This window comes from Chinchilla lanigera, unplaced genomic scaffold, assembly GCF_000276665.1.
Source record: "Chinchilla lanigera isolate Chin_1 unplaced genomic scaffold, ChiLan1.0 scaffold00005, whole genome shotgun sequence".
In the NCBI taxonomy this organism is placed as follows: domain Eukaryota; kingdom Metazoa; phylum Chordata; class Mammalia; order Rodentia; family Chinchillidae; genus Chinchilla; species Chinchilla lanigera.
Genome location: NW_004955406.1, coordinates 10,198,107 through 10,220,864, shown reverse-complemented (window position 1 = coordinate 10,220,864; position 22,758 = coordinate 10,198,107). Strand labels below are relative to the sequence as shown.

Below are 22,758 nucleotides of genomic sequence, written 5' to 3'. Positions count from 1 at the left end.
GGTTCCCGGTACCGGAGAAAAAACAAAAAAAAAAAAAAAAAAAACCCCAAAAAAACAATATATGAATATCGACATAAGATTTTGCTGGATACATGATATGTATTATCATGTTGGGTTTATCATTCATTTAGTAAACAAAAATAACTGCAATTTTATGATGTATGCTTTGTGATAGACACTAGTTTAAGCATTTTGCACATATGGATTCATTTCACTCTCAACAATCATATTAGGCACAGATACTACTATTATTCAATTTACAGAGGAGGAAACTGAGGCACAGAAAGTTTAAGAAACCAGTCTAGGATCACATAGTAACTAGCGGAGCTGGGATTCTAACCCAGACCATCTGTCTCCATTTTCCATGTTCACATTAAATATTTATCGAGCATTTGCAGCTTGGCAGGGACTGTTCTAGGTGCTAGGGCTGTAGGGTGAACCAAAGAAACAGTTTTTACTCTCATGAAACTTATATTACAGTTTGTAGAGACAGATGATTAAAAAACAAATAATTAGACATGGTAGGTAATAAAAAGTACTAGGAAGAAAAGTATAGCAGGAAAAGTGGTAGGGATTCCTCTTCAGACCAGATGAAGAGAGAGCACGGGTCCTGTTTCAGTAGGACAGTAAGGTGATGCCTTGAGAGAGGTCCCCCACAAAGCATGTGTGCGCCCAGAGGCTCTCTGTGGGAAGGGTGTTTGAGGCAGAGCGAAGAGCAAGTACAAAGTGTCTGAGCAGGGCCTGTTGTTGGTGTGTCAGACTACAGGGAGGAGGTTTTTCTTTTTTCTTTTGGATTAATGTGAGAGAGGGAGAGCACAGTCGAAAATAACACCCAAAGGTCCCTGGGGGGGTGGTATGGTCACGCTGCATGTATGTGGAGCCGTACGTGGATTTGGGATTTTATTCCGAGTGAGGCAGGGTAGGAGTTTAGAAGTGACATGACCTGTCTTTTGTTTTAAAACAAACAACAAAGAATCACTGTAGGAAGATGTGTGGAAACCCTGTTAGTGAGCTGTTGAAAGGATTCAGGTGACAGATGACGCTGGCTGAGCCTAGGGCAGAAGTGATGTGGAGGCAACATTTGCTGACTCAAGGGGTTTTCTGAAGATGAAGTGGAAGACTTTGCTCATGGTTTGATGTGAAGGATGAGAGACAGGTCACGTACGGCGGCCAAGGCTCTCTCAGTCTGAGCAATGGGAGAAATGATTCACTTCTTGGAGAAGCAGAGAATGTATAATGTCCCACATTATAAAGGTCAAGTCAAATGACTGTTTCAAGGAGGATTTGTGTCAAAATCATATTAATCGGAGGGGGGCACCTTCTTTGCACAGAGTGAGGGGCATTTCTCTAGTAACCTAGACTGCTGATCTCTGAAGATAGGTTAGTGCGTGGTGGCTGGATATGCTCCTCCTTAGGTACTTTAGGAGCAAAACTGGCCCTAGCATTGCTAGCAGAATAGAACCAGCCCAGCAGTTCTCTCCCATTTTCAGGATCAAAGCACCACATCCTCTCTCCACGTCGGGCAACAGAAGCAGGAGCTGTCGGAAATCACACCCTGATCCTTCAGCAGTCAGATTCAGCAAGGGGTGCGCCTGGGCGGCTCCTGGGCTGGGAGGGTTGGAACGCTGCAGGCAGGATAAGGGACAGCTACAGGCACTCCTGGAGGTCTGGCCGGCCTGGCTCGGGAGCATCTGGCGTGGCTTGGCAGTGTTTGGGGTAATTACTTGAAATGTCAGTCAAAGTGACCTTTTAATTCTCCTTTAAAATTTATTTTCTATGTAGACTGAAGAGTGGGGAGGCAGAATCTGGACTGTGCGGAGGGTGTGTGAACGTTCAGAGTGGAGCACCCACCACGACCCAGGTACCCAGCCTGAGAAGCCAGCAAAGCGCTATCTCTGTCGCCTTGGAAGCAGGGTCTCTACCTCAGGAGGGAGCCTGACTCGGGTAGGGCTGTGTTCACCCCAAAGCACACAAGCTCCGAGTTATTCTTCCCTGATCACAGATGGACAAGTTCACCTAAGACCTCTGGGAAGCCAAGCTTCAAGTGGCCAGTGTGAAAGTATGAGCGTAGGTTCACTTCTGACTTCATGTTAATAAACTACTACTCCCACCACCTTTATATTTTTCCAAGTATAAAGATTAAAATGACTTTCAAAACAGTTAAATGTTAATAAACAAGAGGAAAAAGTCCTAGGGTAAGTAGCCATCCCTTCGGTTGGAATGTTTTTATGAAAAAACTCACAAGCTGGGTGTGGCGGTACATGCTTGTAATCCCAGCACTCTGGGCGACTGAGGCGGGAGGATGGCAGGTTGGAGCCGGACCTACCCAACTGAGCCACGTAGTGAGACCCTGGCTCAAAATAAAAGAGAGGTATTGCTCAGTACGAAGGCCCTGGGTTAAATCTCTAGTACTGCAAAACAAAACAAACAAAACCAAAGTCACTGAAGTGTTCCTATGCTTCTGTTTTCCAACAGAATTACTGCTGGACAGAACTCCAGATCGGTTGCTAGGAGTCATAGAGCGGAGATTGCCGGACGAGGCTGAGCCGGCTGCAGGCAGTAAAGAAGGTTAGCACACGAGCAGGCAGTGGACACCCTTGGGAGGCCTGCAGGTGGATCCTTCCTCCTGTGTGGCAAGAGGGAGCCAAGCACGGGCTGGGCCTGCGCCTACTGTATTCGCTCTGGTTCAGGTCCGTTCCCTCTGCCGGCTGTCACCTCTGGCGGGACGACGCTGCACCAGCGCCCTAGGCCCGAGCTCTGTCCCCGCCTGGCGGCGCGGACACGGGAGGCCGCCTTCAGGGTGGCATCCACACAAACACACGGAGCAAACACACCAGGCTCCGGGAGGGGGAAAGATAAAGTGGGAGGGTCCGGTGAGCCGGAGGTGTAAATGCGATCTGTCTCCGCGGCGCCACGCTTTCGCCCTCTCCGAGTGCTTTTTGTGCAAAAATACGGGAAAGAAAAAGGAAGGAGCCCTGTTCATATTGCGCAGAACTACAAGCAGGCCTCGCCTGTCAAAGCCCTCGGTGCACCCCACCCCGGCCCCCAGCGGTATCGTGTGCTCCTTCCACCAGAGGCCCTTTCGGAGGCCGGGAGAACCGCAGTGGAGAGAAGGCGCGCACGTGGCCGATCACTGCTGTCACGCCTAAAGGCGCTCGAACGCGGGCCAAGAACACCGCTTCCCTAACCCTGGAAAAGGGCAGCGGGCAGGTGAGAAAAGGGAAAACGTCAGGGTCTTCTCTCGCTACAGCGGCCTTCCATTGGCTCCTCTCTCTCCGCCGTGGAATCTGATTGGCTGAAGGCTGAGCGCACGGGCCGAGCACGCTCCCCTGCGTCGCGCGGCGTTGGGCGGGCGACGGCTTGGTGGCCAATGGGAGGGGTAGAGGGGCGGGGACAGCGGGCGCGGGGCCTCCCCCGTCCCGGGCGAGTTGGTAAACACAGCCGAGCGCGTGCAGGGCGCCAGCTGTGTGGCAGCGCGCGGAGGGCGCGCGAAGGTGACCGAGGACTCCCGCTTCCTGCGGCCGGGTAAGCCTGCCCCCGCCTGCTCCCGCCTGTGCCCCGCCGGCCCGGCGCGAGCGCGTGCGCGTGCGTCGCCCGGCCGCTGCCGTGGTTCGCCCCACCGCCGGCAGGGTCTTTCTTGCCGACTCCAGTGACAGCGCGGCTTGGGGCCGCCAGTTTCTGCTCCCGCGGGCCCTGAGGGGGACCCACCGCCTGCCGCGGGCTCGGGAAGCGCCCGCAGCCCCGGTGCCCCCCGGCCGCTGCCCGGACCACGTGGTCGCCAGTGCAGCGCTCCTGCCCCGCGTTCTCGGGATGGCGGGTTAGGGTTCCAGAGCGCCCCGCAGGGTGTGGCCGGCCCGGCTGCCCTGGGCTGCGGGTCTGTGGCAAAACTTTGGCCTGTTGGGTTTCGCAGGTGGAAGGGTGACCTTGGGAAAGGGACCCTTCTCGGACCTTCCTTCCCTTTCCCTTTCCCTCTCCGTGGCACTGCTTCCTATTTCAGACCCTGGCGGTCCTGTGAGCGGTGTGGGCCAAACCCCCTGACCCGGAGCCTCTCGCTGGCTTGCCCTCACCCTGTGCACCGCGGTCTGTGCCGAGCCCGGGGGAGCGCGACCCCTGTGCGGGTGGGAGTGCTGCGGGACGGGAGTGCGGCGGGACCCTCCCTGTGGCTGAGATGTCTCCTTCCCCGAGGGCGAGAGGCTTGTGTGCAGCCTTCCAGCTTGGGTTGGGCTCGCGGCCCGTTGGAAAATCGGTCCGCATTCATTCGGGCCCTAGGTCTGCAGGACAAGACTCAGAAGCTGGACGTGCCGGGCTTACCACCATGCCGAAGGATTTGAACACGTGTAGATGCCAGCCCACCTGTTGTCACGCTGTGGGTGGATGGGTGATCTTGGTGGGACGGCTGTGCGAGACTGTTGTGGAGGAAGGCCCCTCTCCTGAGAAGAGGGGATGGAGGCTGGTGGGTCACAGAAGCAGCGTTCTTAAGATGCGGGCACCAGTTTGGGGTGTTATGTTCAGCCTGGCAAGCAGTGCAAGCAGTGTTTCTACAGTTTTTGGCCTGATCATAGATGACTCAAAAGAAAAGTTAACTAGGCAGTCTGGGCACCTCCCTCAGCGCCAATGCGTGCCTAAGATAGTGTTTCAAAACCTCCAGACTATTGACATTTGGGGTCCACAATTCTTTGTTGCGGGGGGCCTGTCCTGTGCATTATAGGATGTGTAGCAGAGTCCTTCACTTGACAGGTAGCCCCTCTGTCCCACCAGTTATGACCATCAAAATTGCCTCTAGGCATTTACTGTATGTTCCTTTGAGGGCAAAATTGCTCTTGGTTTAGAACCCCAAGTTAGACTTTAAAAAGGGTCATCCCATGTTGCCAGGGACCGCTCTGAGACCTGCCTATGAGTAGCTGAGAGGCTTGAGGAGAGCCTAGTGTGTTATGCACACTGATAGAAGCCAAGTCGAAAGGGTTTTAAAGAAGACCCCACCTGTGAACTGGGTGGCAGAGGTGAAACCTGTCGCCAGAGAGTTAGAGGTAGAGACCCATTGGTATTTTTTGTGCCTGTTGGGTGCAGGGCAGTGATAGGCTGGTCCAGGAGTGCTGAGGAATGGGAGACTGGTAGTTTCCATCCCTGGGGATATTGCAGGAGTGTGGGGGTATGCACATGAAACAACTTGATGGACCCACTTATTAATAGTCACAAATATGAGCACCCTGAATGCCCTAGAAGCCAAGTGACGTATCCACAAATGACTACTCCAAGGCGGTGCTTTGCTCATCCTCTCTTTTTGCTCAGACATTTCTGTCTTGTGATGTAGGAGAGGCTAGACCTGTGTCTGTAGGAAGTGAATGGCTGCATTTCAAGTGTACTTTGGATGTATATATCTGTCTATCCTGCCAGGAGTATAATAGTGCAACATGAGCACACATACATTTATGGCATTTTTTTTTTTGTTGTTGTTGTTTTGTTTTTTTGGTTTTGGTTTTTCTCCGGTACCGGGAACCGAACTCACGACCTTGCACTTGCCAGGCAGACGCTTTTGCCGCTGAGCTAAATCCCCAGCCCCATGGCATTTTTTTAAACAGTTACTTGAAGCTTCAGTGTCAAAGACAGCAAACTATTGCTTTTTGTGCACAGAAAGATGCTTCTGTGCCTTCAGTGTAACACAGAATTTATGCCCTGACTTTTAGGTCCCAAACTGATGGGCAGGCAGAAAAGCTGGAAAACTATGCTTACTGTACATGGAAAAAGATCCCAAGCCCCTACTGTGAATTTCTATCTCTAATTAATTTTTAGTCAGTCCTTTGAGGATATATCAGAATTTTCCTGTGACACTCCTTGGTCAACTAGGGGGTCTTTGGGGTGCCCTTTGTTTCTAATAGAAAAGGACCAGGAAGGGAGGTTACTTCTCCTTTCTCAAAGAGAAGTTTGGAGAAGTCTGTTATTGGGAAGCTCAAAACTTGGCAGGATAATTTTCCATCAAGAGCCATGGACACTGAGTCATTATCTTTGTCAGTTGAAACAAGAGCTGTGCACAAAATTAGACAGCAATATTTAGATAGAGCATTTTCTTGAGTTGACAACTGGAAATAGTTCTAGCATTCCTGTTAGACAACGGTCAAGAACTGGGGAGACTCAGTGGGAAGGAAAGCAGGGGGATGGTAGAGCTCGGGGGTCCTGTTCCTTCTGGAACTGCACATGTGGGGAGGGTGGGGCGAGGAGGCAGCTTGTGAGAAGTGCGGGTGGCCTGGGTCCCAGGTGCGGGGGGACAGATGCGGAGTCTGACTTGAGGCACAGACTCCTGTGTGTGCAGGGAGACGGGTGAGGTTTCTAGTTGGAGGAAAGAGCTGGGTGATGGTGCATTAATGAAAATAGAGAGTACAGGGGAAGGAGGAGCTGATTTGGGAGAAGATGGTGATGTTTGTATTAGGCATGAGTATTAGACATGAGACATTAGTATTTTTTCTGTTCTTTTTAAAATTAAGATGTAATTTCCATGTAAATTCACCCTTTTTAGTGTGCAGTTCTGCACAGTTGGACAGACGCATATAGTCATGTAACCACTACAGTCAAGGTGTAGAACAGCTCCATCACCGCCCAGGGTTCCTTACGTGCCCATGTGGTTGCCTGCGGGACTTCTGTGGGGCCTTGTGATACAGATGTGTGTCACTTGGTTCCTGAAATTGTTTAAGTGGATGAGAGGGCCTATGTAGCCTGCAAATAGGAAGGCAGTGGCTACGGCAGCAGACAGCGCACATAGCAGAGAGGCTGGAGGGTCCTTGGTGTGCCTGGGTTGGCACGCTGTGGAGCAGGTGCAGGAACGGGCTGGTGAAGCAAGCTGTGGACAGGAGGCCGGAGAGGAGGGAGAGTTCTGGGAGGGTGGGGCTGGCAGGAAACCCTGTGCAGGGTGGTGGTGGAGTCAGGCTGAGGACACCCACTGGCTTGAGCTATCAGATGTGACAGAGGGCGACTGGGGGAACGGGAGAGACAAGTGCACCATCTTTAGGAGTCAGTGACCTTGAAGGAGAGGCAAAGTCAAAAGGAGGCTGTGTTTGGGGCAGGAGAGCTGGGACTGGGCTTGTAGGTTTGAGGGGAAAGGCCTTTGTGATAGAGAGATGAAAGCAGAAGAAAAAATAGGAGAGGCAAGTTCCTCTTGGGGCAGAGTTAGGGTGGGAGGTGAGGCTGAGGGAGGGTCTGAGACATGGGGCTGGGAATTTGTGCTTACATCTGATTGCTTCTGTTTTGGGGGGAAACAAAGAGGGCTGCCGAGGGAGCGGGAGGTTCTGTCTTTAGTGCCCTCTGGGTCGTGCTGCAGCCATCCTTGGAGGAGTTGCTTGTTCCCTGTAAGAGCCTCTCTTGTGTGTGTGTGTGTGTAAGTGTGTGTGTGTGTGTGTGTGTGTGTGTGTAACACTGTGGCAAGGACAAGGTTCCCCACTCCTCCCTCTGTATCACCCACTGGATGTTCCCAGAGGCATGGTTCTTGAGTGGGGCCCAAGGATTTCCATCTTTCTACTTTTGTGAAGACAGTGTTGGGATTCTGCTCCCCACCTCCTGCTACCTACCATCCTTCCTTCCTTTTTTTGTGGTACTGGGGATTGAGCCCAGGGCCTTTGCACCGAGCTACATCCCCAGCCTTTTTTTTTTTTTCCATGTTTTACTGTGTGACATGTTCTCACTAAGTTGCTCAGGGGTGGGTTAGAACTTGTGATCCTCCTGCGGCAGCCTCCAAGAGTGCTGGATTACAGGTGCATGCCACCGTGTCAGGGTTTCCCTTTCTCCTTTCGTGTCTACAAGGGTCTGTACCTAATTTCCTTTCAACGTGGTTCCTTCTAGACTCCACTGCTTCTCAGTTTTCAGAAATAGCTCTCTGTGTCTGCTTGTCATCTTCTGTACGCTAGGTGCAAATGCCGCAGTCCTAATCTCTGGCAACAAGCAGTCATCCAGGTTTACTGCCTCATCTTACACATGAGGGCCTGGCCCCTAGGCCTGGAGGGGAGAGCTGGTGCGCCCGAGGTCACACGTTGTTGGTGACCAAGCTGCACCTGGAACCTGGGCCTCGCTGTTGGTTTTCCCTGTCAGCCCTCATCTGTGCTGTCCAGAAACTACAAAACCTGTACCGGTGTCTCCATTGTCTGCTGGACTGGACAAGGGGTCCTGGGGACTCTTTGTGTGAAAAGAAATGTTATGTTACACCCTAGGATTTGGGGTCACTTCCAGTGTGTGTTCTCTGCTTGTCACATACTCTCTTTGCCTTTGATCTTGGCTGAGGAAGGTGAAGGTAAGAATAGATTGCCTGGTAAGCTACTTCTAGTTACTGTTTGACAGGCGCTTAAACAAACATTTCAGATCTTTCTGAGATTGAAAAAACCTTGATGGTTCTGGCGCCCTAAGGTGTTTACAGCCAGCGTTTGGCTCAGCAAAGTGTGGGCACTGTGCTGCAGCCAGGTCCACTGTTTCCTGTATGCGCATGCCCGGAGCTTGTGGGTAATGGGTAATGGGCTAGGCCAGGCTGCCCTACGGAAGTATGGCTACCTGATGGCTTTTCCTCCCCTCCCCTTTCCTCTCTTTGCCAGCTTGTGGGAGAACAAGAAGGAGAGATGGGGGTGAAGTAGCTCGCTCATTAAGCTGGCCTGGAGACTCAACTCAGCTTGGCTCGTAGAAAATGGCTTTTTAAGCAGTGGTTGCTGTCGATGCTGTGTCTGTTGCTGTGCGTGCTGAGAGGCTCAGGGTGGGGGACAGAAAGAGCTTTCCCTGTGCTTGGCACCTTGGTTGTGAGGAGTTCTGATGGGCACATATGTCCTGCCTGTTTTTAAGGTGCTCCAAACAGGTGGCCAGCGTACTGGACCACTTCCCTCTGCTGAGGAGTGCTTCACACCACAGTCCTGAATAAACCTCACTGTCCCCAAGAGAGGGAGACGCTGTCCTCCCCAGCCCTGGCCACCTCCCTGATGCAGATGGGGTCTACTGCCCAGCAGGGAGAGCTGGGCTATAAAGTGATTACCAGGCTGATCTCATTTGTGTCCCCTTTGATCTCATCATGTCTGCACCTCACTCCTGGGTGTTGCAGGATTGCAGTAATATTAATTGTATCAGCGAATGGCTTTTTAGTCCCTACTTTGATCCCTACGTGCTATTATGTGAAAGATCTAATCCACTCCTCAAGAACAGATGAAACTGAGGCTCAAAGAGAAGCTTGCATGATTTGATTTAGGTCACAGTTGCAAGTCAGCAGCAGAGTCAGAATTCAAAACCCAGGTCACCAACCAAGAGGTCTTTAACCTTGTTACTAACATCACCTCCTGAATAAAATGCTTTTAAATGATTCCACAGAAAACTTTAGTGAGATTTTAGTCAGAAAGGGAAATTTCCATCAGGAATCCTGCTTGGCTGGATGAAATTTAAAAGCCTTGGCTGTGATCAGTATTACATTTGCCCAGCAGAGGGAGGAGAGGCCCCTGATGTCTGCCTGTGTTGGAGCCCAGGCTCGTACAGGTTTCTGCACAGCTACACAGTAGTTAGCACCATCATGTTGTGCTGGTTCCACTTTTCATGAAAACATCGGGGGGACTGGTTATATTTACTGGGGGAAGAGTGTCTGAGTGCTTGTCTCTCAAGCTCTTGTGTGTGTTAGCACATGAGTGCAGAATGCTTAAACAACCAAGAAAAATCCCAGTAGTCTGGAAGCAGCTTTGAGGGAACATGACGTCCTTAGCCTGGAAGACAACTCAAGGCCTAGAAACCTCTTTTCCTGACAAGGCGCCACTCCATAGGCCCATCAGGACAGCTGATTGCACGTTTGTGCAGGCTACACAGTGAACAGCCTGGAGCTCAGACTTACTGCCCTGTAGTTGAGAGGGGCTCTGGGCAGGGCTAAAGTGGAGGCAGCAGGGCATATCCCTGTGTGCCCGTCTGTCTGCTGGTAGGTCTCATCCAGTGAGATGTCCATATTTCATGCATGTGTCCACGTCCAGTGCTTACCTAGCAAGGGGGCTTTTGTTAGGAATTCCATGAAAGTACCGAAATGAAGGAGCGGTAGAAATGAAGGTGAGTAGTAGGATAGGTTTATATGAGCTCGAGCTCTGGACTGAATGAGTCTTTTCCCTTTCAGGGGAGGAAAGGGAATGCAGGCAGTAGCAGTTATGGCTGGGAGCCCTTGGAAATGGCAGGAGGAAGAAGGAGAGACGTTGGGGAAGTTGGCATCTGAGACCTCTCCCACTCCCCAGGGCTGAGCCCTGCAGAGGCAGCGTGTAGGACCCACCTTGCCCTGGACAGTCCAGTAGAAGGTGGTCAAGAAAGGGTGTTTTCTACCCTGGAAGGGGCGGCTGGTCTGGGTGATGGGCAGCTCTGTGTTTACGGGAGGAAGCTCATTTCTTAGTTGGGAGCAGAGTTTAAGTGGGGTCTGTGCCCCAGTACAAGCCTTATTGGGCTGCACTCGTACAACTTTAGTGACCCTAACTGGTTTCCTGAGGCAGTTGTGGTTATGATATACTCTATTGCCTGGGAGTTATCATGGGCAAACGTTGTCTCTAGAGGGCCAGATTATAAATATTTTGGGCTTTCTGGTCATAGGTCTCTTTCAAGTACTTAACTCTGCTGCTGTAGCTCAATGCAAAACAAAGCAAAACAAGGCCCATCAGCAGTCACAGACACATATGTGAATTTATAAGTTGTAGGCAATACAGAAGTGAGTGTGCATTACTGTGCCCTGACAAAACTATTACAAGAGTAGGCAGTAGGCCCAGATTTGGCCCCGGGATCCTGATGTGCCCACCCCCTTCCCTAAAGGACATTACTCATATTACATGACTTGATTTCTGGTTCAGCTGCACTCATTACAGTACCTAATTCTAAACTAGGACCCTGGCTTTTTTGAGGAGTGGTGGTGTAAGCACTTGTTAATTACTTGTATCTTTTAATGCACGGGCCAATTTTAGGGAAGGGCTGTGCCAAGTGATTTTTCTCACCACTTTTCTGAGAAGGGCAGTTGAGCCTCATTCCCAAAGTTAGATGACCATGTTTCATCTGCCTGGCAGCCTGTTATGGGCAGTTGTCTCCTGGTGAAGGACAGTGACTAACCAAGGGCACACAGAGGCCTTATTTATAGCATTCTGATCTGTCACCTAATCCTTTGCCCATTCCACCCTGAACAAGAACCAGAGTAATCTGGGATAATCTTTTAAAATTGCAATTTGTGAGTTTGCTTTTTTTTTTTTTTTTACAATTTTAATAAAAGATACCATATTTAAGATTATGATTATTATTATTATTGTTAGTTTGGCTTTTTGAAGCAGTGTCTCAATATGTAGTTTAGGCTGGTCTTCAGCTCATCCCCGGGTGGCCTCCAACTTGCAGTAGTCCTCCTGCCTTGGCCTCCCAAATGCTTGGATTACATGTGTGTGCCACTCCATTTAAGATTTTTATACAGTTTAATGTTATAAAATTCAAGCATGTTATCTGTAGTAAACAAAGGAAATGAAGAATTTCAAAATAACATATCATCCTACCATTCAGAGAAAACAGTGTGCTTTCATTTTGCAGGTTGCTTTTTTAAAAATAAGACAACATGAAATATCCTTTTCTCTTTGTCAATAAATGTTTCCCGGTGTCATTTAAATGGCTCAGCATTCCATCCAGTGGATGTACCACTGTTTACCTAAGGTCTCTTGGTGTGGTGATTTACATTTTTGTAGCTGAATTATCACACTAGAGTTTGGGCAGTATTCATGGGTTCTCAGATAGGATGGACTGGGGAGGAGAAGGGAAGCATGGACTTCCTGGTTTGGGGCCTGAGAGACCTGGGAGTGACTACCAGAGACCTGGCTCCATTGTGAAGCTGGACTCTCCTGGCCTGGTTGGGGTGACTGACGGGAAGGAGAGACCATTTTTCTCCTGTTCTCTTCGCCTGGGTTCTTTCTCTAGTGTCAGTTGCCTTTGAAGGTTAATAGCATGTTAGGGTATTTCTGAGCCTGTTGATAGAGGCCCTGAAGCTGGACCGCATTAGGTAGAAGCCTGGAGTTGTCTGTGGTATTTGAGTGATAGTCTCTGTTTGTGATTTAAAGGCCTGGGCAAAAGGACAAGTCATCAGAAATCCATGGACTTTGGTTCAGAAGTTTGTCTTTTCCCCAAAGCATTTATTCTTTTGGGTCCTTGGAGGTAACATTCAACTGATGTTTCCTTTTATTCAGTAAATGAAAAAGGAAAATTCTCAGAGATGTAACAGAATTTTTTCCTTGCCCACAGAAGGTAGAGATTGAGTGTCCCAAGTTCAAAGACAGTTCTTAGCTGGGAAGGGACAGAGGCCACTCCCTAGTCTTTCATGGTGTCTCCCACAGATCATTAAATATGCTGGTTGAAGCCAGGTATGATGGTGCATGCCTGTAATCTCAACACTTGTAGCTGAGGCAGGAGGATTTGTGTCAGTTTGAGGCCAGCCCAGGCTACATAAGTGAGTTCAAGGCCAGTCTAGACTACATAGTAAGACCCTGTCTCGAAAAACAAAGAAACAAAAAAACAAACAAAAATTGCTGCCTAAAGACTGCTTGATGTGACAGTCTTGGGAGCCTTTGTTGGCCTGGCTGTGTGGGTCACTGTCTTTAAGTTCATTCATTTCTGGGTCTCTTTTCAGGAGAGGGAAAGTGGGGAAAAGGACAGCAACTGAAGTGTCAGGGCAAGGCCCGATTTGGGGAAGGAAGGTAGTAGGTGGAGACTTCCTGCCTGCTTCCCACAGTAAGTTCCTGGGATCAGCAGCATCATTAGTACCTGAAAAATCGCTAGAAATGCAGATTCCCAGCCCCATCCCAAACCTGCTGAAACAGAAGCTCTGAGGTATGGCTTCCCAGTCTGCGGCTTAACAAACCCTCTAAGTGATTCTGATGCAGGTGAAAGCTCCAGGATCCCAGTCTCCAAACTGTTCCTCCGGGTTCTTAGTTTTCCATACATAGAGTCAAATCCCCAAGCAGTTGTGAGTCAGTCCTGCAAATGACATGAGATGCCAGGGTTGTGGAAGGCTTCTCAGCAGAGCTGGCAGTGGAGCTGAGCCCCAGGAGGGATGGAAGAGCGACAGAGAACATAGGCCTACAGAGGACGCCCCTTGGGTTCCAGGAATGGTTTGGCATGGCTGGGATAATCAGTGGAGGGAATGTGGTGAGCCTGAGGCTGGTAAGGCAGGAGATCTGGAAGGTTCTTTCAGTCCTTTAGGAGCCTCAGAGAAGCCACAAAACCTGAGGGGAGTGGCTTGCCAGGATTTTCCTTTTGAAGAAGTTAATCTGGCCAGCAGTGTGGGTATGGGTAGAGGGGGAAGGCTGTGGGTAGCAGGTGGGATTAGTGAGGAGGGTAGGGAAGCTGTGGGTAGTGCCATACCCCTATGGGTGGGGAGCCCTGGGACGGTGGAAGGGGGTGCAAGGTCTGATTTAGGTATGCTAAGCTTGAGGTCTGTGCAGCCTGCTCCAGAGAAGGTGTCTCAGAGTGGACTCAACCTTGGCTTATCCATCTACTAGGACGGCTTGCTGTTGGGTTCTCATAGCAGCCATCACAAGGCCTTGTGGCAGTGAGGCTAGGAAGGGATGGGGGGTGGCTAGTCTTTAGAGGTGCAGATACCACTGCTTTGCTCTGAAGGGAGCTGGTTGGTGATGCTCTGTAGTTATGGGGGATTGAATTTGCTTAGTAAATTTGTGTGTGTTGTGAGGATCAAGTTATGGACCTCATGCATGCCAGGCAAGTGTGCCGCCACTGTGCCACTGTGCCGGCCATGGCTTGGTAAATTCTGATTAACACGCCTTCCAGGTGAGAGGAGAGGCGTGCAGATGGTATGTGCTGACTGTGAAGGGACCACTAGGAAGGTATGTGGGAAACCTCCCTGCTGGGATAAAAGTCCCTTCCCTGTGTGGCTGGATGACTGATGCTTTCTGCCTGTTAGAATTGCCTGTTTTATTTATTTTGAAAAAGAACATAGGTCACTTTCTTGCTGACACAAGTTACTATATCTGGCCAGGTGGCCATCCCTTGGGGTGGTTTTAATTTCTGGTGACTAGATTTGAAGGTCTTCATGCCCCAGATAACTTCCAGAGGGAGCCTCCTTTCAGCGTGACTGAGAGGGCCTCTCTGACAGCTCTTCAGGAAGGTCAGAGAGTGAAGGTCAGCAGGAAGAGGTCCTGGGACAGCACCTGGTGCTTCTCTCTCAATCTCTTTCTCAATCTCAGTCTTCTTTCTCAATCTCTGGGGAGTGGGAAGCTGCGTTTATTCCAGTTCTTTCTTTCTCTAGGGAAGATTTTTATTTACTTTCTTGATAGCAGTTTAGCATGTTAAGACTAGAAGAGGGGTGTGGTAACTCACCAGAGCCTTCCTGAGGAGGGACGAAAGAGGCCAAGTCACACAGCTGGTGGTGGCAGAGCTAGAGCCGGGTCCAGACTCTGAGGACAGTCCTTTCTTCTTGGGCAGGTGCTGCCTCTGACCTTGGCTGTCAGCTCCAGTTGGCTTTGGATGTCTCCCTGGTGCCTTCCCGTAATAGATGTGTCTGCGTGACACTGTGTCTTGAGCACCCCAGGCCAGGCACGTTGACTCTTGAGCCTGCAGGGATGAGCCTAGCCTCGCAGGAGGAAGTGTTAGTAAAGGGCGGGGTGACTTTTTCTTTTCATACAGTGCCTAGCTAATGGGCACACCAAATGGAATGTCCGTCCGCCCCCTCTAACAGTTTTCTAATTTCGTGGTCGCTGGCACTGGGTTTCCCATCCTTGGAGGATGGTAGGAAAGTGCCACTGCTGAGCTACTCCTGACTGAGGCCCCCAAACCTGTTCAGGGACCGGAGGTGCAGTGGGTTGGGGGGAAATTGTTAGTGTGGTCTCTAACACTTGTAGATGACGTCATAGCCCTGACAGGATTCTTCGATACTAAATGTGCTTTGAGGCTTTAAAAATTTATTTATATTAAGTCATGTTGGAAACATTCTCCCATATACCTGGTTCTTGGGGCATTCCTGGAGGAGATTTGGCACAAAAATCACAATGGTTGGATTATGGGTCATGTTGGGATTGTGATGAATTAGAAGTAGGGTTTCTGTAACGTTTTGAAAAGCAGGTGAGGAAACTGTCTTTCTTTGTGGGAAGATACTTCTTCTGGTGGTTATCGCCTCTCTGTCCTTCGCTCTGCCCCTTTGAGGGTGCGGACTCCCTTGTGGAAAACTCTGGGAGTTGATAAAGGAGTGAATGGTTGACTCACTCTGTACTTTGAGGGAGGTTTGGTACGGCCCTGAATGGTAGGTAAACATATTTGCCAAAGGGGATGGGTATGAGCTGGCTGTAGTGGTTTTGAAATCCGTGTGTTAATCTGCTTACAAATTACAGATTGTGTTTTTTTAGCAACATCTGATTTAATGAAAACAGGTTTTGCCTAACAAGACTCAGGAACATATAAGGATCTTCTTTCCACTATGTGCTCCTGAAATTTATGGTAAGAAATGGACTGAGCTACAGACCGAATGTCTAGGACATCTGGGAAGACGGTAATCAGAGCTCAAGTGGGCCTGGCGCCAGCTCGGGACTCCAGGTCGCAGCCCCTCCCCCAGCGCACACAGGCACACTGGGGTGCGCCTGGTGCCGACATGCGGTCTCCTGCTGCCCCTTCCCTCTGCTGCATTTTTCTTCAGCCTCCGGGATGTGGCAGGGATCATCTTAGCTGACTCAGGGCCCAGTATGCAGGGTGAGACTTGGCACAACTTGGGAATTCACTGGGCAGGTGGATGAGACCAGTTTGGCCAGAAGAAAAGCATAATTAATTACTTTTGATGTGCACTTTTTAAAAGATTCATTTACATTCTGCAAATAGGGTATGTGAGCTAAAAAGGTTAGGAAAATACAGTTAGGAAAACACTGACAGTTGTTATCCATAGTTCCCATATACAGGAATTTAAATTTTTGGTTTATTTAGTATATTTCCTGTTAGGAATAATTTTGAGATTCGTTTTGTTTTGTTTTGTTTTTAACACGTCATTGTAAAGTAAGCATGATTTTAGCCTGCTGTGAAGTTGTGTTCAGTGCCAACAAGTTAGCAACCATGAGAGTTAGGATGGGACGCAGGGCCTGGAATAACTTTTTTGAAGTTGAACTCCCATCAGCACAAACAGCTAATCAGTTATTAGCTGTTTCTAGTGAAACTTTAGCATGTGGTTATTTGGATAAAAGATTCAATCAGATGTGTTTTACTCCTGAAAACAAAGTCTGAATTAAATAGGTCTCAGGAGGGTGTTCTGAGGTAGCTTGGACATCAGGTAGTGGCTGAGACAAGATTTTGGAATTACCGAGAGTTGTGGCCTCTGGGAGACACCTGTCCTGGTCATTTGGATTGACTTAAAGGTGAGCCAGGAAATCTTGCTTTTGGGAGCCCCGGGGCATGGGCTGTGATAGACAGACCTGGGGCTGCCTGCAGGGGTCCTTTTGCGTCCATCATCACATGTCCATCCTCCATGTCTTTCAGAAACCTCCTCCTGGGACTGAGGATGTATCTTGGTGGTAGAGTCCTTTCCCAGCATGCGTGAGGCCCTAAGTTTTTCCCACACTCTGAAAAAATAGAAAACAAAACAAAATCATTTCCTCCCGTAGGCTCTAGAAGGCTCCTGTGGGTGTGTGTACCCGCCCTGATTTTTGAGGGTGGTTGTCAGAGTGTATCTGTGTGTTGGAGAAAGGGCTGCGGCCTGGAGTTGCGAGCTGGTGCCAGGCCCACTTGAGCTCTGATTACACACTCTTTCCCCAGATGTCCTCGGGATTTGGTTGTGGAGCTCAGTCCGTTTATTACCATAGATTTCAGGAGCGCAGAGTGGAGTCAGAGTGTTACATGGCATCTAGTGATGAGCAGGGCCAGCTCCCTCTTCCTTCTCTCAAGGGTATGGTCTCCTCCGGGCCTCCCTGCCATGGGGCAGAGTGTAAATGTAAGTGGCCTTTTGTGCCTCAGCAGAGTGTTGTCCTTGTCCGTTGCTGGGTGGAGCATTGAGGGGGAACATGATGTGGACACAGAGCAGGACAGGGTTGGGTTGGACCCTAGGGACACAATTGAGGAGTTGTATGACCTTGGCCAGTTAATTCACCTCTCTCGTCTTACTTTTCTCACTTGTAAACTGGAGTGAATAATAACGATGTCACTGATGGGTTGTAAAGATTGGGAGATGTGTGGAAAGCACCTCACCCTGGTGTGTGGTAGCTGCTGACATTTGAAGTGTGTTTTCCAAGAGCGCATTGTGGCAGGTCATCTCAACATTCCCAGTGTCTATGTAGGAGTGATTTGCTCTGATAATTATCCTGATAATTTTCCTTTTAAAAAAGGCTCTGTCTCAGACCCAGGAGCAGAGGCAATCCCTGCAGGAATGCCTGGAGCAGCTGCCCACCCCTACCAATGAAGGGCAGGTGAAGGACAGGCTGGAGAGGACTGTCTTCAGATGTCCTGGGAGTTCTGGTTAAGGAGCCTTGTCTGTGTGGTCCTCCTCCTCTCGCTTCTGTCATTGTTGTGATGGGAAGATGGACACCTGTGAGGCCTCTCTGGCTGTCCCTTGCTTCTTGCTGGCCACATGTCTGGGCCCCTTTCCACCGGTGTTTATCCACACAGGTTCCCCAGCCCAAGGTACTGCCCATAGCCCTGTCTTCTTGGCTTCTGACTTTTGTGTCTCCAGGACTTGTACTGGGCTAGGATGTTCCTGGTTGGTCATGGGGTCTCCTGCTGTTCCTTCCCTCTTGTGCATCTTTCTTCAGCCTCCAGGATGTAACAGGGCTGGCTCATCTTAGGTCCAGCGTTCAGCCCTGAGGATTAGTTAATGACAAGCCAGGCTGTATGTGGACTCCACTGCTTTGTTCAGCTTTCTAACCTGACCTATTTTGGGAAACACACTGTGGCCCTGTAGAGAGAAAAGGGAGAGAAGAATAGTTTCCAAGATGGGCCTCCCACTTGCTCTCATGCTCACTTCTCATGTCATGGGAGTGTCTGCCTCTTCTCAGTGCTGGGTGGGACCTTCTAACCCAATGTCCCCTGGGCCTGGGCTTCCATTTGGAAATGCTGGCTTGGCAACTCCATGAGGCTGCGGTGCGCAGAGTAAGGGAATCAGGCGTGCGGCGGGGGTGGGGGCTCTGGTTGTCCCTCTTCTTTGGGCAGAGTGAGAGGGATGTGAAGGGACATCACCTCAGCCGTTGAGGGGTCTGCTTGGTCTGTCAAGCACAGTCCCCTGGCCCTGCAGGGGGCTCCTTTGGAGTGGGATATTCTTGCTACAACACAGACTTCTGCTCCTGAGGAAAGAGCACTAGACCAGGAGTCAGTACATGCCGTGCTGGTCCCAGTTCTGTCCTATCACTTGACTGCTCTGAGCCAAGGGTGTCTTGTGGGGTGGCTGTGAGGCCCATATGAGGCAATGTGGGTAGTGAATGTCCCACAATGCAGACGCGGCAGTCTTCCATGCTGCTCAGTGCCTGGAGGAGCCAGGAGGAGCCAGAGCCTCCTGTTAGGCCGGGCCCTTTTCTCTCAGCTTAGTCAGAAGGGCAGATCAACAGACCGGCCAGTTGGCCAGTTGCCTTCTGCCCAGAGTTTGTGGAGCTGGTGAGTGTGTGAGATGTGGAGCCCCTTTCTCTTATTTGGTTTCTTCTCTTCCAGTCCTGAAGCATGGCTGCCATGTTGGGGGATGCCATCATGCTGGCCAAGGGCCTTGTCAAACTGACCCAGGTGGCCCTGGAAACCCACCTGCAGCACTTGGGCCTTGGCGGGGAGCTTATCATGGCAGCCAGGGCCCTGCAGTCCACAGCTGCGGAGCAGATTGGCGTGGTCCTGGGGATGGTGCAGGTAAGGAGACTGTCGCAGCACTGGGGGATGGGATGGAGGGTGCTGGTGTACGGGGAGTCAGACTTGGAGCTCTTGGAGAGACCAAGGAATGTGAAGCAAGACACAGATACCAAGGAGCTGGTCTTGTGAACAGAGCTGGAGAGCCCTGTGGCTGGTAGGTCCTGAGGTCTAGGGCCATCGGGAGAGTATGGCAGAACTTCTTAGACTTGGAGGCCAGGAAGTCCAAGATCAAGGTGCTAGCTGATTAGGTGTCCATGAGGGCTGTTTCCTGATTCGTAGATGATTCTCATCTTGCTGTGTCCTCACGTGGCACAGGGAGCGTGACAATACTTGCTGGGATCATCTTTGTAAGGGCAGTAATTCAAGTCCCTTCCCAAAGACCCCTCCTATACCCGTGCAGAGGGGCGTTGGGCTCAAGAGTGTCGGGGGATGCCCCTTGTGCAGCTGCTAGCAGGACTGAGTGTCCATCAGCCTGCTCACCCTCTTACTGCCCAGAGCCTCATGTCCCTTTTCACTTTGCTGATCTCTCTGGGGACCTGGCTCAGACAGGGCTCTGCTCCTTCCCAGGGTGGCATTGGCACTGGCACAGCCTGGCCAAGGGCGGTTCACCTCCAGCCTCCCTCTTGTCCCTCATGCTAGGGGAGGTGACAGCTTTGTGCTGGGGTCTATGGAAGGGGTGGTTTTCAGCGAGATTGGCTACAGTACGGGGTTGTCTGCTGGGGTGTCCCTGAGTTGCCAGCAGCTTTCTAGATGGTCCCGGGGACGGGAGAGCATGCAGGCGGGCGTGCACATGTGCAGTGGACACATGTGTTGGGAGTTGCGGTACAGAGGCTGCCCTGCTTCCTCACTCCATCCTCTGTCCTGTAGCTGGCTGACCCTGGACACGGTTCACAGCTCCTCCTCCTCCTTCTCTAGTGTCCAGTGGTGACATAGTGTCTCTCTGATGCTGTGTACATTGAGTTTTGGAAGTCTTCATACCCCATGATGTCCTGGGGTGGGGCAGGCCTGGAAGCTTATCCCGATTTTTCAGATGTCAAAGCTGAGACTCAGCAGTCTGCTGCCAGATCATTACTAAAAAGGGGCTGACTGGGATCCTTGTCTTTGTCCCTGCCGGGACTCCCTGCCGCCCCTCCCACTGATGCAGGGCTGCGGCCCCTGTGGTGTTGCTTGGTGCCTTCTCAGCACCTCATGCCCGACCTCCTTTGGGATTTGGCCTGTGGAGCCCTCAGGGAGTGAGCTTGCTCCAGGCCCCGCCACAGAAGTGAGATAACACGCTGGACCCGGCGGCTTCTCCCTGAGGGCAAGGGCCCTCTTGTCTGGCTCCCTTCTGCCCCCGACTCTCCTCCAGCAGGCCTAGGCTGGTGTCTGAGAGGCCGGGCCATCCCTGGCAGATACGGAGTCGGGGCAGGACGACCCTCTGCCCTGAAGGAGCAGGGGCCGCCTGGCTTCCGTTTACTCCGACGCTTCAGTGTGGTGTCTCCCTTGGCCCCGATGGCTGGGGTCTGAGGTGCCAGGAGCTTTGTGCCTCAGCTCCCTGAGAGCCTTTCACGTGCTTACTCAGCAGGAGCTTCCTGGAGCCGGGTGCTGTGCAGCACAGTTACATCAGCAGGCGGCAGTGACCAGGGCCAGGCGGCCGCTGTGGGCGCTGTGGGGCCCTGCCTCGCTCCAGGACCTCCCCTTGCTGTCTGGAAAGGAGCCAGTGAGGCTAAACGTGATTTCTGCTCTGAGAAAGCTCGGTGACCCCAGGGTGGCCGGCAGGGCAGGCCTAGGCTTTGAACCTTTGCTCTGCTGTTTGCCGACTGCTGGCCTTTACCAGTGAGCCCAGCTCTCAGTCTTACTTTGCCATTTGTCAAATGAGGGTGAGAGCCAGCGTGTCTCCTCCCGGTGGAGGGCAAGGCCCGTGTGTCTCTCCAGATTCTGAGGCATTGTAAGACGCTGGGAGTAAAGGGCCTGCTGTCTCCTATAGCTTTTGCATAATTCGTGGGCAGCACGTAGGCTCGGCCACTTACTCCTTGGTACTTCAGCCAGGGATCCAGGCCCTTGGCCTGCCTTCAGGACTCGGTGCTGTTGAATTCTAGCCTTGTCTGGCAGTTTCCTTGGCCTTGGCTGAACTCGTCACTGTGACTGTGGGGAGCCCTATTTTCAGATGAGGAAGTAGCGGAGAAGGGTCAGGAGCTCATTCAAGGTCACTCCAGGTTCAGAAGTAGAAGCTGGCCCTGGCTGCCCTGGGTGACTCTTTAAAGAAATTACGTTGTACCCTCTGCCTCCTTCCCCTGTACCCCGAGCTCCCAGGGTTAACTAGGCTGGTCCTGACTGGGACACCTTCCAGTGGGAACCTCCATGACCACTGTGGCCAGTGGAACCCCTGTCCGCAGCGAGGTGCCAGCCTGCGACGGGTCGGGTGGGTGTCCCGGCCGTGTGCGAGTCTTCGGTGGTCTTCATGTCCGAATGCTTTCCCTGGTTTGTGTTTTACCTGGTTTACCCTCCACATGGTGGGCCCTCACAGAAGCTGGCTGGAACCCAGGTCTTCGATCCTGGGCTGGGAAGGGGCCTCGGGTCTCGGGGAGAGCGTTGTGTTCCTCCCGAGAGTCGGAGAGGTGGGTGTGGTGGAAGAAGTGGCCATGGGACTTGTTTCTCTCCTCTCATGCTGGCCTTTACCTTCCAGGGTCAAGATAAACAGGAGGCGTCTTATGCCACTGAGAGCTTCGATGACCTAGAAGCAGAGATCCCCTTCTCAGGGGCACCGGCAGCTAGGGCCTCCACTGACTTCTCCTCAGCCTCCACCATTGACCATGGGTCTCCGTCCATGGGTCACACCCACAGTGAGGGCCCGGCTCCCACCTATGCCGCCAGTGGACCGTTTAGGGAAGCCGGGCTCCCGGGTCAGGCCACTTCCCCGCTGGGCAGAGTCAACGGGAGGCTCTTTGCAGACCCCAGAGACTTTTTCTTCGCCACTGGCTTCCAGCGAAGGTTCTTCCATCAGGACCAGTCCCCCATGGGGGGTCTCACGGCCGAGGACATTGAGAAGGCCCGGCAGGCCAAGGCCCGCCCTGAGAGCAAGCCACACAAGCAGATGGTGCGTAGGGAGGCCTCTTGGCCAAGGGCTGGTGGCATCGGCTTCCTGTCTGGGGACTTCCTAGGTGCTGTGGTCGGGGTCTTTAGAACGTGGGGTCTTGGTAAAGTGCGCTGCCTTTGAGTGTGAGAGGCAGCATGAACCTTGGGGCTGGTCTTGTCCCCATTTGCTGATGGTACAGGTCTCTTTCTTTTCTCCCTGCAGCTCAGTGAGCAGGCTCGGGAGAGGAAGGTGCCAGTTACGCGGATTGGGCGGCTGGCCAACTTCGGAGGTAAGCAGGCCACGTGCCCTGTGCCACCTTACCTTCCCTGCTATGCCACTCCCAGCCGAGGGGAACGAGGGCCATCCGTGGGTCTGTGTGGAGGTAGAAATAGGTGGAGAGCCACCCGTATCCCAGGGTAGGGAAGCAGGTGACAGTGGCTGCCCTTGCATTAGCTGTTGGGGGGCTGGGGTGTTTTCCATGGGAGGACAGCCCAGTTACAGGGTTTTCGCAGTTTGATTCACATCCCAGCCTTTGCCAAGGGTTTGTTTGCCAGGCAGTATGTGAAGGATCTCTTAGTTCATGTGATGCTTGTGCTGAGTGGATTGTGAAGACCTGTGATCATATGTTTACTTTTGCTGGTAATTCTCCTCTTGTGTGTACCATCCATCATTTGTGTGGTTTTTCCCTCCTCTTATCTTTTGGAGACTTCATTTTGCCTGTCAGCTTTCCATCACTGGCTCAAAACACCTGAGAGAATCAACTTAAAAAGGAAAAAGGTTATTTTATCCCATGAATTCAAAGGTTTCAATCCATGGTCCCTTGGGTGGTTGCTTCGGCCTGTGGCAGCGCAGTATGACATAGCAGGAGGGTGTGGCAGGAGGAGCTGCTCATTTCATGGTGG

General features: G+C 51.6%; 1 protein-coding gene and 1 long non-coding RNA gene across 2 annotated transcripts in view; both read left to right on the top strand.

Annotated features, from left to right (window-relative positions):
* Positions 1-2,281: 2,281 nt before the first annotated feature.
* LOC106149864 lies at positions 2,282-3,204 on the top strand. Its single transcript, XR_001236313.1, has 3 exons — positions 2,282-2,371; positions 2,476-2,568; positions 3,075-3,204. It is a non-coding gene; the product is annotated as an uncharacterized LOC106149864 (long non-coding RNA).
* A 210-nt stretch (positions 3,205-3,414) lies between these two features.
* The window catches only part of Adck3 (aarF domain containing kinase 3), a 37,036-nt gene continuing 17,692 nt past the window's right edge, over positions 3,415-22,758 (top strand). The window contains exons 1-4 of the mRNA XM_005374797.2: positions 3,415-3,525; positions 18,616-18,801; positions 21,467-21,877; positions 22,079-22,145. Of these exons, the coding sequence (XP_005374854.1) occupies positions 18,625-18,801; positions 21,467-21,877; positions 22,079-22,145 (655 nt within the window). The 5' untranslated portion in view covers positions 3,415-3,525; positions 18,616-18,624. The remainder of the gene's footprint in view (positions 3,526-18,615; positions 18,802-21,466; positions 21,878-22,078; positions 22,146-22,758) is intronic.